Source organism: Papaver somniferum, chromosome 3, assembly GCF_003573695.1.
Source record: "Papaver somniferum cultivar HN1 chromosome 3, ASM357369v1, whole genome shotgun sequence".
NCBI lineage: Eukaryota > Viridiplantae > Streptophyta > Magnoliopsida > Ranunculales > Papaveraceae > Papaver > Papaver somniferum.
Genome location: NC_039360.1, coordinates 68640604 through 68654709, shown reverse-complemented (window position 1 = coordinate 68654709; position 14106 = coordinate 68640604). Strand labels below are relative to the sequence as shown.

Here is a 14106-nt window from a genome sequence, read left to right as displayed (position 1 = left end):
ATACAATCTATCCTAGTACGGAACTCCTATAGGTAGACTAGAAATCAAGAATATAGTTTTGATCAACTAAACATGACAAACAAGCTTGAGATAGCAACGCTTGCGAGTTCGACCAAGCAATGCTCTAACAATTGTCACTGAGATTCTTAAGGAATTCCCATTGTTTTTTTTTTAAATCATAGTGAGTTGAGCCATAAACACATGATAGATCCACTCTTTCTTAGAAGTATTAGCTGTAATGATTAGGTGAATCATGTTATCTTTACTACAAGCAATCTTATATGGAAAACCATCTTTCCATAGAAGAACTATCCCGCCTGACAAGCCAAATAAACAAACATACAAAGAATTGTGGTAGTTATACTTTTGTGTTAAAATTTTTACTTTAGTTTCGCCAATTTTAGTTTCTAGAAGAAAAATTATATCTGGATTATGATTTTGAATTATGTCTCCTAAGTAATCTCTAGTTTCTTTAGCTACCAACCCTTGTACATTCCAAGATAAATTTTCATCTTAGACCAATAGAATAATAAGAAATTTCTAGGGCAAATATGATGGATATTATTTATGAAAGATATATAGGAGATTGTAACAGAAAATTGGAAAGTATAGATATTGAAGACTGAAATAGAATGTAGAGAGATTACCTGGTCACCAGTGCTTGGATTTTTTCCTTTGAACTTGTTGAAGTGATATTGCTCTGAAACAGTCCCATGAAATGTAGGATAAGAGTTAGGAGTTTGAGAATGCTCATTTGCTGAAGAATCATCATTTTGACTGGTAGAATTATGGCTTGAATGGTTTTCTTCATAATGACATATGAGGGATTGAATTGGTTTCTTATAAGCTCTGGTATTATGGAGTGAATCTGGATCAATGTTATCAACATTGAGGTCATCGGATTCTCCTATAGCAATATAGGATTCAAGAAGATTGGTATTGGACCCGAATCCACTTTTCTGACCCATTAAGGAATTAAAAGCCAGTAACTGCTGATCCATATTTTCCTCTGACGTGTACTCTAAGATATTGCAACTATTCATATTATGACTGATATTCTGATCCAAATTATAGGTGTTACTAGGCCCATCTTCCTCCAATGTTTATGGACCACTTCCTCTCTCACTCTTCCTCTATTAACATTAACCTATAACATACCTTGAGTGTCACAACCAACAGAAGTAACTGGTTGAGACTGCGCCAAAGGAATATTTCCCATGTTGTTGTCTTTGTCTCGCTGATTTTGAATAACTGTATCCTTTGTCATTGACCCCAAAAACTCAACAGGATTCTCATTTAATGTGTTTGCATGCATGTGACTATCTTCATTTAAAACAGTAGAAGCTTCATTAATGTGATATGTTCCAAGTTTATTTATATTCTCCGGACTAGGATTAGAAGAAATAATCATTGTATGCTGAATTTCTTGCCTTGTTGAACTTGAGAAGCACTGATGTTCGCAGTTTTAACGCCTCCAGTGTCTGGGTTTTTCCAGGAAGGTGGTTGCAAGATTGAAGTGGAGGAAAGATACCCTCTCTGCTGGTGAAAAAGGTAACTTACTATTGTTTCACACTCAAGTTCCTTGTGATCTACTGATGTAGGACATCTACCTGTTTTCAATGTATCAACTGTCCCAGCTGATCCAATTGGTCTGTATTATAGATGGTGGATTTTCGACAAGGGCTAAAATCGTAAAACCATAATTATAGTGCTCCTGATCCAGCAATCAGATGAGTATTGAGGTTCATGTCTCTTATTGAAAGCATGAAATCTCATGCCATAAGAATCTCTGACTGAGAATACTGTCTCTCAGAGTATACGTAGATGAGTAGTCTCTCAGCTGAGGTAACGGCATATCTCATGAATACTGAGCAATTTCAATAATTACTTCTATATAGAATCGAAAGATTGGACGACTCCTAGACAGCTTGCCTGCTAGTATAGAGCAATAACGTCTTCAGGATGTAACAATGTTTTCCCTGACTATATGAAAGAAATATGACGCTTCAACAAGCTCATATCACTCAATTCCTGAATAATTAATGCTCCTAGATGATCGTACTAGTATAGAGCCCTCAATTAATTATTCGTAAATCATTAGATTCATTAACTGAGTCCCTGGAAAATATTATAGGTTTTTTCATAATATTTTGTTACTTCAATTCATGGTTCTTCCCAACAGAGGGTTAGTAATAAATATTCAACACACGGGCATCTGAGCACTATCGAGTAAGCCCCGACCAAAATGGTGCAAGTGTACTCAGCAATAATGCACTGACGAGCACCTGAATGCACGAACGAGCATTCCAAAACACGAAGGAACGATGAACCTATGCAAAATAGGAAGAAAATAATAAATAATAAAATATTAATCAAGGCGCTGGGGGACTGGGCCCACCGGCCGGCCGGCCGTGTCGTGGCCAGTCCCACGCCTAATTTTATATTTTGTCACATTTTTATTATTTTCCTTGATCTCATGAAAATTCCCTCATTTGAACAAAATTCCTTCGTTTCAAAGAAAGTCCTCAGTTTTATGGTGTTTCCTTCGCATCAAGGAAATAATAATTAATTAGCAAAGATGTGCAGGACCCGAGCCTACTAGCCGGCCGGTCATGCCCTAGTTGTGGCCGATCCCGCACCTTGCATTTCTTATTATTTTATTATTATTTATTTCCTTGATCCCATGAAATTCCTTGATTTCATAATATTTCCTTCAAATTATGAAAATTCCTTCAAATCATGAAAATAATACATAAAATTAGGGAAAACTCACGGACCGGGCCCTAGCCGGCCGGCCATGCCCAAGTCGGTCCCACACGCCCTTATTTTATTATTATTAATATTATTTGTTTCCTCATCTCATGGAAACTCCTTCACTTCAGGGAAACTCCTTGATTTCAACAAAACTCCTTGGTTTCAACAAACTCCTTAATTTCATGATATTTCCCTAAAATCATGAAAATAATTTAAAATTAGGAAAAGTGCCATGGGACCGGGATCATTGACTGGCCGGCCATAGCCGGTCCCACACTTTATGATTCCTTCATTTTATTATTATTATTTCCTTCATCTTATGAAGTTTCCTCAGTGTCAGCAAAATCCTTGATTTCTTCATATTTTCTCAAAATGTTGCTCAAACACACGTCAGAAAATATCAAAATTCTCAGGACTGAGACACAGACACTCGGGCAACGTGAGCATGTTATGTTGACTGAACAAGGTTGGCTCTTTGGCTTGCAAGAGTCTGGTCCCACATACTTTCACCATTTGACCTAATTTGGTCATATTAGGTTCAAACTCTTCCAAAAAATTTTGGAATTTCATAAAACGATCGACAGTCGATCCCGTGACCAACCAGGGTCGTTTTCATGACCCTTGGTCGGTCCTTCATCTCCTCATAATTTATTAGGTTTTATCACTTAAGGTTCAGACGAACATTGTTTGAATAAATGATTAAACCAGCATTTAATCATCTTTTCACCAACTGGTCTTCAATAGACTTTGGTATTTGCTCACTCGAGCATTTGGGAGCTTCATGGTCGACCCATCATCCCGTGTAGCCGGTCCCTCCTTCACCTAGTGGTCAATTTTCAATAAACCATCAATTGATCATCAGTTGATCGAATTAGGGTTTTCGAATCCAAAGCTCTGCAAAACATAATTCTGAGCAGATTCAAACACTAATAATTTTACGACGATCCCATGATAAACATTTTATTAATTATACTCGGTTCAGTTGTCAGTATCTTAAAATAATATTTTATTTGATCATGCTACCAATAATTCATCAAACGAGCAACACTTGCTCAAATGAGCAATATTTGCTCAGACTAAGGAATATTGGTTCAACTATCAATATTCAACGATCCATGAGCAATATTTTCTTAGCTTAACTATCAACATTTACTTGAGAATCATACATCTGTCTCAACAGACACGTTCAATTCATGAGTATCAGAATATTTGCAAATCACGTTCGACTCAGCAATACAAGGACTCATCGTCCCATGAAGTCAGCAACTGACTAACTAAATACACGTCTGGCTTGCAGACTCCACAATCACGAGACATCAATCGTGTTACATGGGGGGATATTAACTAGGGTTTTGGTCTGGCGGTCTACGGCACGTGTGTTCATACACATGATGAGAATGTGAGCAAGTCGTGGAGTCAGTTGAAGGAGTTAGCAAAGTAGTGGGCAGAAAATCAACCAAGTCTCCGCACGATGAGCGACTGGTTTTAACACGATTTCCACTTCCCCACTCTTTGACTCCAGCAACTGCCACACTTCATGGAATCAAGGTGTTTACAATTCTAGCAATATAAATAAGTCTTTGAATCATGATTGAAGAGAGGACAATCTTTTCGTTAAACATACAACATGAGATTAACAACTCAACGTCTGAGCAATTACTCTCAACAGAGCAAATTCAATCAATCAGATCTTATTTTATTTATTTACGCAGAATACACAACGCACCTACAATCTTCGATCACCATTGATCTCACACATTTCTCAGCTTTCCTCCTACAGATCGACCCATCCTCTCTTGTGACCGAATTGACTCTGGAACGACCATTTTCTTGGTTTAGGCCGGAGTCCTACAGATTGATCTCTCGAACTTAAAGCACTCCCTTCTTGGAGTGCATCTATGTGAGGTTAAGCATTTCGCTCGGTTCAAGGAGCCTCCTCCGTACGGTCGTCTCCTCAATTCCGTAAAAACCAGCAAATTTTTTTTCACCATCTACAGATTGGCGACCACAGTGGGAGATCATTCTCTCGGTTGCAATCTCAATTCTCACAAAGATGGTCGGTCTTAGATCCAATTCAGTTACTCAAAACTCCATCCAGAGTCTCTCATATGGTGACGCTTCTCTGGCTCATCCGAATAATTCTGGTAACATTCATAATCTGTACTTTACTACTCCTTTTCCATCTATTAATGCATTCGATAGAGAAATTCCGTCACTAGCCGAACTGGCACGAAGGCAAGATATCTTAAAAAGGAACAAAAATTGATTGAAGGAAGCGATCGATAATTTGTTTAATGGCCTAGTTCTATCTTTGGAAACTAATCTCTTCGAGGAATATGAGATCTTACATACCTCGGCTGTTTTCTCCGCGAGTTTAAGCTTGGTGGCTAGACGATCTGCTCTTCGTTGAAGCTTGTTGACATATCTCATCTTGTGTTTGTACTTGAAACACTTTGAAAACTCATGTCCCTTGAGAGAACAATAGGAGCATGTCAACGCAAAAGATGATTCAGGCGCCTTTGAAACGCAAGCTGCTAGGCACAAGGTAGATCCTGAAACATTAAACGAAGGGTTTCCAACAGAGGGTTCAATTGATTCTTCCATCTTAATTGGGCTCTCTTCTAAAATATTATCAATATGTATTTCTACAATTATCAAATTCAATATTTTCACATAGAAGAGCAACACTTGATTTTTTGTCTTCATCAGAATCATAATTGTCAGACATCTCATCAAGTGTCGCAGCTAGACCTTTGTTCCCAGTGTATTTTCTACGGTTTGGGCACTGTTTGCAAAATAACCAGATCCTTTACACTTAAAGCACTGAGACATATCCTCGTCATCAGTTTCATCTGTGTCCCTGTTTTTAGGAGGAATACGATTATGAGGTTTGACTGATGCTTTAGGCTTATCTTTGGAGAATCGTTTACTTATCTTCAACAGAAGATCTCTAAACTGTCTTGTGATCATCGAGACTGATTTGTCAATATTTTCATCTGATGAATCCGTCTCAGAGTGATCATCTTCAGAGATATACACATTTTTACTTTTATCAAGTAATTTTGTGTCTTTCAGTGCTTTGAACGCAACATCCTTTGATTTGGACGAATGTTCGTGATCAAAGATCTTAAGCTTCCCAACCAGCATATTTCTGGAGAGGTTATCAAGGTTATTTCCCTCAACGATGGCATGCTTCTTAGAATCGTATCTAGATGGCAGCGATCTGAGAATTTTCATCACAATGTCCTTTTCAGGAATAGTCTTACCCAATGCAAAAGATGCATAAACAATTTCAGACACTTTGTGATTAAACTCATCAAATGAATCTTCATCTGCCATACGAAGGTTTTCCCAATCGGAATTAAGGTTTTGAAGCCTAGCTTCCTTTTCACTGGTATTTCCTTCGAATACGGTTTCAAAGATATCCCACGCATCTTTAGACCTAGTGCAATTTGACACATGGTGCTGAAGAGTTGGGGTAATGGCATGTATGATGGCATTCAAACCGTCGGAGTTTTGATTTGCAGCAAGTATCTCAGCAGCATCGTATTCGCCAATATTTTTTGGAACATTAACGTTACCTACTGCAACAACAGGAGCACCATAGCCATTAACAACATATACCCATGATTGAAAATCACGCGCTTGAAGAAAAGCTCGCATAGCAATTTTCCACCATAAGTAATTAGAGCCATCGAAGACTGGTGGTATGTTAATAGAGATATCACCTCTGTCCATAGAGTCAGATCGTTACAAACACATACTTTTGAGGTCTTAAACGTATTTGCCTGCTCTGATACCAATTGAAAAAGCGGGGGTCTAACAACCACACCCAATATTTCGATTAGCGATCTGTATGGACTAACTCCAATATACTTTCTAGAGAATCAACTAGACAGTCAGATTCAATCTAGAGAAAAGTATATCGTGGAGTTAATATCTCTCTCACTTGATTTGATCTTTACTCAAGCAAATAAGAATTTGCGAGTCTTTATCAAATACAAGGATAATAAACTTGGATGGAACCAAAGACCAATATTCAAGGATCAATAAATTTCAAATCAACAACCAAAGGTTGGGTTTCACAATTGATCGATACAACGCACAACCTGTGATATTTCAATTATATAACAAAATATAATGCAGAATAGAAATAACACATACACCAGAAGTTTTGTTAACGAAGAAACCGCAAATGCAGAAAAACCTCGGGACCTAGTACAGATTGAACACCACACTGTATTAAGCCGCTACAGACACTAGCCTACTACAAACTAATTTCGGTATGGACTGTAGTTGAACCCTAATCAATATCACACCGATTCAAGGTACAGTTGCGCTCCTTACGTCTCTGACCCAGCAGGATACTACACACTTGATTCCCTTAGCTGATCTCACCCATAACCAAGAGTTGTTAAGACCCAAAGTTGAAGTCTTTAATAAACAAATCTGTATCACACAGAAAAGTCTACGATAATAGATAAATATGTCTCCCACAGATAAACCTACAAGTTTGTTCCGTCTTTTGATAAAAATCAAGGTGAACAGGAACCAATTAATAAACCGGACTTATATTACCGAAGAACAACCTAGTATTATCAATCACCTCACAATAATCTAATCGTATGGTAGCGAAACTAGATATTGCGGAATCACAAACGATGAGACGAAGATGTTTGTGATTTATTTTTATCTTGCCCTACCAGAGATATAATCTCAAGTCAATTATTCAATTGAACTTGTACGATAAAAAATGGCAAGATCAGATCGCTCAACTACAAGAGAAGTAATTTCGTCTGGCTTCACAATCACAATGAAGTCTTTAAATCGTTAACCGACAGGGTCTCGAGAAGAAACCTACGTTTAAAGGAGAATCGACTATAGCAAAACCAACTAGTATCACACAGGAGGTGTGGGGATTAGTTTTTCCAGTTGCTAGACGTCTCCCTTGTATAGTTTTCAAATCAGGGGTTGCAATCTAAGTTACCTTGGTAACAAAGCATTCAATATTCACCGTTAGATGAAAAACCTGACTTATCCAAGCTAATATCTTTCAACAGTTAGATCGAAACTTAGCTTATCACACACAAATGAAATTTATTTCATTTAGGTTTGAGTAACCGTACCTAAACGTGTACATTGGATTGGTTCACAAATAGTTAACCAATGGTTAGACATATGAGCACTTTCATATTAACCGTATTCATCTTTCTCATAACTAGTTCAAATGACTCATAAGAACTAGTTCAAGAGTTGTTCAATTGCTTATATCTTTATACATAGACACAATTGAAACAAAATCGGTTTGATTCACTTGAATCAATTCATGAACAATATAGCCACGGTTTGCAAAGATTGCATTCCTTATTGATTTATTATTTAAATTCATGAACTTCCGATTTGAAAAATATAACCAGCTTAGGTACGCGTACGGGTAAGGGTACCATAGCTACCGGACTTGAGTTTGGGAACTCAACAAAAAATTTCGGTTCGAAAACTTCCGTGGGTACGCGTACGGGTACGCATACCTAGGTGACTGGTTTTCAGTTTGCGAACTTCACAAACTATAGCAGAAATTTTCGGTATGAAAACTTCCGCCAGTACGCGTACCTAACCTGTCTCCTTCACCAATACCGCATGCACACATATGCACGCACTTGGTTTCCGGCACATGGATTTATACACTAATGTGCGAACACACTATATATGCTTTTATCCATAGTTGGTTACGTAATCTCAACTCCACATTTCAATCATTGAAACATTTTTTTTATAATGTTATAATAGTCGTTAGACAAAAAGAATCGACTATCGTCATCAAAGCTATTTTCAAGATTGAAACGTCATCATGAATTTCGTCACGGATAAAGATGAAAATGGTTAAGGAAAAAGCTTACCAACACATATTTCGAGAAAAAGATAGGCGAGTAAACTCGGGTCGAAATAGCAAATGTGTATGTATGAAAACTATCATACTTATACGACTTTTGTCTCAAGAGTAGGAGATAGAGTAGATAGACTTTTGAGTGACAGATGAGTTCAAGTCTCCACATACCTTTTGGTCGGATGAAGTTCCACTGTTTCCTTAAGTAGTTCTTTGTCTTCTTAAGATAATCGCCATGAAGTCTGGAGCTTAACTATACCTAACTATCCTAGACCGAGACTTAGTCATAAGTAAACTAGAAATGAAGACATATAGTTTTGATCACTAACATTGACAAACATGCTTGAGATAACAACGCATGCGAGTTCGACCGAGCAATGCTCTAACATCTACAACACCGACAACAAGAGCCTCAACAAAGACACTAGCGGCAACAGTTTCTCTAAAGACACAAGCAACAACAAATTCTCCAAAGACAAAAGTAAACACTAGTTACAGAAGACTGATTCCGGTGAAGTTTCAGACTGATTCCGACCGATTCCGATTATCTTTGCTACCATTGTTATTTATTTTTTATATGAAAAAACCCTTGAGAAATGGGTTGATCTTTGGATCCTAACATCTCTGCTGATTACAGAAATGTTATGTGGTTTGGATGTACTAATTTTAATCCAAACCAAACCATTTAAACTTGTTCAATTACTGCTACTTCTGAAGCTCAGGAATCATCAGGGAATGGTTAGATCTCTTCATCAGTTCAATGTTTGTAACTGTTCATTAAGTGTTTTGACTATATTTGTTGTTTGTCTAGAGACTCTAAACTATGTAAAACTTTCGGTATCTCTAAACCGAACCAGAGTCAGTCATATACCTGTTCCCGAGTCCTATTTGGGTTATTATTAATGGGTAGGGATCATGGGACGTCTCATTTTGACAAAGGGTTTTGACACATGACAATAACCATTGATCGGTTTTCATCTGACGGTTATCTATTTGTTGAGGTGGAAGTGTTTCATCTTTTTAGGAATTAAACCGAGCCAATACGGAATCGGTGAGATGATATTTTCTTTTCTCCAAGATTCCAAAAGGAATTTGAGGTTTATTTTTCTATATTAAACTTGTAATCATGATGATTTTACCAAGCTTATAATCAAGAAAAGATCTGTATATCTCAGTGAATTAAATTAGTTGATTAGAAACACAACACTCGTACGAAGTTTTCAAGACCTTGATACTGTTTATGGGTTAAGGAACTCCTAATCATGATGATTAAATCTTCTCAAAATTTGGATTTAGTATTCTAAAGTAGACCAACTTTCCCAAAACTCTCGACTGGTTCAGATTTGTTTCCCAATATTTCGATAAACTGCACATAAGGGAATACGGATTTTCAAAGAAGAAACCAAACTGAGAACTGAAAATCTGTACCCATAAAACAATCGTCCGTTATAAAATCATATGATTTTTTTCCAGGAGATTTAATCAAGAAAGAGAACGGAGATATATTCCATAGTTTTAGTCACTGAAAACTATACAAGTGAGAAGTGATCGTGGTTTGAGTAACCCAATGATTGACTCAGTTAAACTTACACTTTCCTAATCCGCGACTAAACCCCTTCCACATGAACCATTTTATTAGCCTTTCGATAAAAGTTGATCAATGGTTATTGTCATGTGTCAAAACCTTGTGTCAAAATGAGAAGTCCCGTGATCCCGACCCATTATTAATTAAGATTTTCTGGAAAAATAAAAACAAAAACTTTATTCCAGTAAATTACTTTTTACTCCAAGGTCACCTAGCCTGCTTGATCATCCATACCCGACCCGAAAGAATATATCCAAAGACAATGCCATAGGTAAACACAAACACCTTAACAGTTGACTAACCTTCCACAAACAAATAAAGAATCAAGGAACAAAAAACAGAAAAAGCCAAAGAAGAAAGCAATCAGATGTCAGGGTGGTGGAGTGACCATCAGCACCAATCCATCCACTCTTTCTTGTAGTTTGTTTTTGTCTCTTTCTTTCCCTCCCCCACTCTATATATTAGCTTCTTCAGGACCTCAGCTGCTCAATTTCATACTACAGTACAGAAACCGCGTCTTCCCACTTTCTCCCTCTCCCTCTAAACAGGACTTCAGGGCTTATTAAAAGACTTGGAAATTTTCCCGGTCTTTCCTTGAAGTTTCTTTACTGTATATAAATCCAATTATAGTCTTTATTCTCTGTCTAGTAGTCAATAGAGAAAGAGGGAGAGAGCAATGGAGATGAAGTTTAAGATGATGAAGATGATGATGATGTTAGCATTGACTTTACTTGTGTTAGTATCAGGTTCTTTTGTAGCTGCAAACCAAGAATTAAGGAGGAAGAAACAGATATTACCACCAGCAGCATCATCTTCTGCTACCAAAGTTGGATCATCTGTTGTTTTTCGTGTTCTTGGGAATGTTTATCCTATTGGGTATGTTTTTTTAAAGCAATTTATGATCATGTTTTTGTCTTAAATTTGGTGGTTCTTATTTTGTTCCTAAAATCCTTTCAAACCCATTTTTAAACTTCAAATACACAATACAATTAGATCTGGTTTCATTAGATATCCCCAATTTTGACTAATCCAATTCAAACAAATGTAATTAAAACCCAAATTTTAATGAATTTGAAACAAAAATTTCAGTCATGTATTAGTAGCAAAAAAATCTTATCCTTGTTTGATTCTCTTGTTGTGTAGGTATTACTATGTCGAACTGGGCATCGGTTACCCACCCAAACGGTACTACCTTGATATTGACACTGGCAGTGATCTCACATGGCTTCATTGTGACGCCCCTTGTAAAAATTGTCCCAAGGTAACACTAGTAATACCATTGACAATTCATCATAGTCACCATCATCATAGACATTATCACTAACATGTTCTAATGGCAGCTAGCAACATTTAGCTGTTAAGCTTTTAACCCTGTTGGTATTTGACTTCATGCCTATATAGAATATATCTGTGCATCTTTATTTAATCAGCTTATTGTTGTAGCTGTAGTTTGCCTCCCCAGTTAGGCAAACTTGTTTGTTACTCTTATAGACAACAAACAAATCTCAAAAACACGCCTCAATGTGGAAGTATGTCATTATAGAGTACCCAATAACGACATAGCTTGTCATGAATAGCAACATTATCTGTGTCATTTATTTTGTACTCTACTATTTAGGTTGCAGGATGCATACATGTAAAAATGCCCCCTTAATTCAAAGAAAGCATCCATGCTTATAACTTGTAATCTGCTTCTTATATGAAATATACGATCTTCCTGTCTCTTCTATTGACAGGCTCCTCACCCCTTGTACCGACTCAACAAGAACAGCCTTGTCCCATGTGCAGAATCTGTATGTGCAGAATTGCACTCTCTTGAAAAGAACATATGCAAGAAACCAACAGATCAATGTCACTATAAGATTCAGTATGCGGATCAAGGTGTATCGCAGGGGGCCCTTGTCAAGGATGTTTTTCCCATTCGTTTGACCAACGGAACACTGTTTGGACCTCGTTTCGCTATTGGGTACGGCAGTATTACATTTACACTACTTTGTCTGGATCAATCAATAAATTCTCCTCCCTTCCACCTTTCTGTCGATTTCTTATTGATCATTTTCTCTGAAATCTTGTCTCCAGCTGTGGTTATGATCAACAGGGTTCCAAAGGAACTACGTCCCCTACAGATGGATTACTAGGTCTTAGCAAAGGGAAAGCCAGCTTCGTATCTCAGCTCCAAAGTCTGGGTCTAGTACGAAATGTGATTGGTCACTGTTTCAGTAGCAACAGCGGAGGCTTTCTCTTTATTGGAGAAGATCTTGTTCCCTCTTCTGGAATAGTTTGGACACCAATGTCACGTAATTCCATCGAGTAAGTAGCACCAGTGACCAGTCCCTTCTGCGCTTGTGTTTTTTCTTTCCATTTGCAGGCGTAAAACTCATAGCCAGTTATCTGTCTAGATTGCCACATGCACTTTAGTAACTTTAAATTAAAGGAAACCACACCCTTCTTTTGATGTATCTGCTTTTTTATTCCATGTCATTCATCTAACCACTACTTTTACGTTCATTCCTTTCAGCGAAAGCTACTACTCCCCTGGTCCAGCTGAACTCTATTTGGGAAATAAGTATATTGGCGTCAAGGGTCTTCAAGTAATTTTTGACAGTGGGAGCTCTTACTCATATTTCAATTCCCAGGCTTACAAAGCTATCATTTCTTCTGTAAGTAGGGAACCCTCATCCATTTATCCAAGCTATAGCTACAAGACTCGCTCATGATGTTATTTTTATTCATCATCCGTTTTTAGATGATGAAAGATTTATCTGGCAAGCCTTTGGAAATAACTAAGGATGGGACCTTGCCTATTTGTTGGAGAGGTGCAAAACCATTCACATCCTTCAGCGAAGTAAAAAAGTACTTCACGCCTCTAACACTAAGGTTTAAAAGCGGCTGGAGATCACAGCAGCAGATGGAAATACCTCCTGAATCTTACATGATCATCAGTGTAAGCATCATTCTTTCAACATATATTTCATTTTTCTGAATTTAATGAGAACATAGAAGATCCACCAACATGAATCCAAGTTCAGGCTTCTGATAGTTTCTCATTTTCTTTCAGAAATATGGTAATGCTTGCTTAGGAATACTAAACGGTACAGAAGTTGGCCTGCAAGATGACAACATTATTGGAGGTAAGCAAGATAGAGAAACTGAGTGATTGAGCAAGTAAATTCCACTCTGAAATTGACGGACATATCTAATATTTTTTGTTGCTGAACAGATAATTTCTTTCAAGACCGAGTGGTGATATATGATAATGAGAAGCAAAAGATCGGATGGGCACTTGCAGATTGCAACCGGATTTCTAAGTCTGGAGTAGTCCTCTTGTGATTTCTTCCTTCCATTATAATGTGGCACCTGGACATTCCACCAATTCTTTTCATTCAACAGCGTGGTTCTTGATGAAGAAAGACTTTCACAGCTTGACACAACAAATATTGATTTACTAACACAAGGCTACTGCCCTGCAACTTCAACTTACCAATTGGACGAGTATGAAGGATCATAGATTGGTGATGAATTAGATAAATAACGGCAGGGTCATTACTTTACAAAGGACATATTGTAAACCCAAAAATTCCAGTTAAACAGATATGTTTGTGATAACGATTAATGAATAAAAATAACTTGACTTCATCCTCTACATTTTACAAAATTGTATGTTGTTGCAGGAAACATATTCCAAGAAAAGTGAGAACATATGCGTAGGTATCAGCCAATTTGATTGATTAGGTTCATTTGGATCATATGAAAAAATCATTAGGGTAAGGTTTATTATGGATCATCAGTGCAGCACACCTCCAAACCTTCAAGAGTAGAAAACATTAATCATCATTAACAACTCTATTCAAGTCTTTTTGGTTTCTGGTTGAGGAATGTGCTC

General features: G+C 37.3%; 1 protein-coding gene across 1 annotated transcript; it reads left to right on the top strand.

Annotated features, from left to right (window-relative positions):
- Positions 1 to 10564: 10564 nt before the first annotated feature.
- On the top strand, positions 10565 to 13866 carry LOC113356414 (aspartic proteinase Asp1-like). Its single transcript, XM_026599539.1, has 8 exons — positions 10565 to 11099; positions 11367 to 11484; positions 11960 to 12189; positions 12303 to 12533; positions 12742 to 12883; positions 12970 to 13167; positions 13282 to 13354; positions 13444 to 13866. The coding sequence occupies exons 1-8, from the start codon at positions 10900 to 10902 to the stop codon at positions 13551 to 13553; spliced, it is 1302 nt and encodes a 433-aa protein (XP_026455324.1). The 5' UTR covers positions 10565 to 10899; the 3' UTR covers positions 13554 to 13866.
- The last annotated feature ends 240 nt before the right edge of the window (positions 13867 to 14106 follow it).

Coding starts and splice junctions, on each gene's coding strand:
- LOC113356414 (XM_026599539.1), top strand. CDS start 10,900: ATGGAGATGAAGTTTAAGATGATGAAGATGATGATGATGTTAGCATTG. Junction 11,100..11,366: donor GGGAATGTTTATCCTATTGG/GTATGTTTTTTT, acceptor CTTGTTGTGTAG/GTATTACTATGTCGAACTGG. Junction 13,168..13,281: donor AATCTTACATGATCATCAGT/GTAAGCATCATT, acceptor ATTTTCTTTCAG/AAATATGGTAATGCTTGCTT.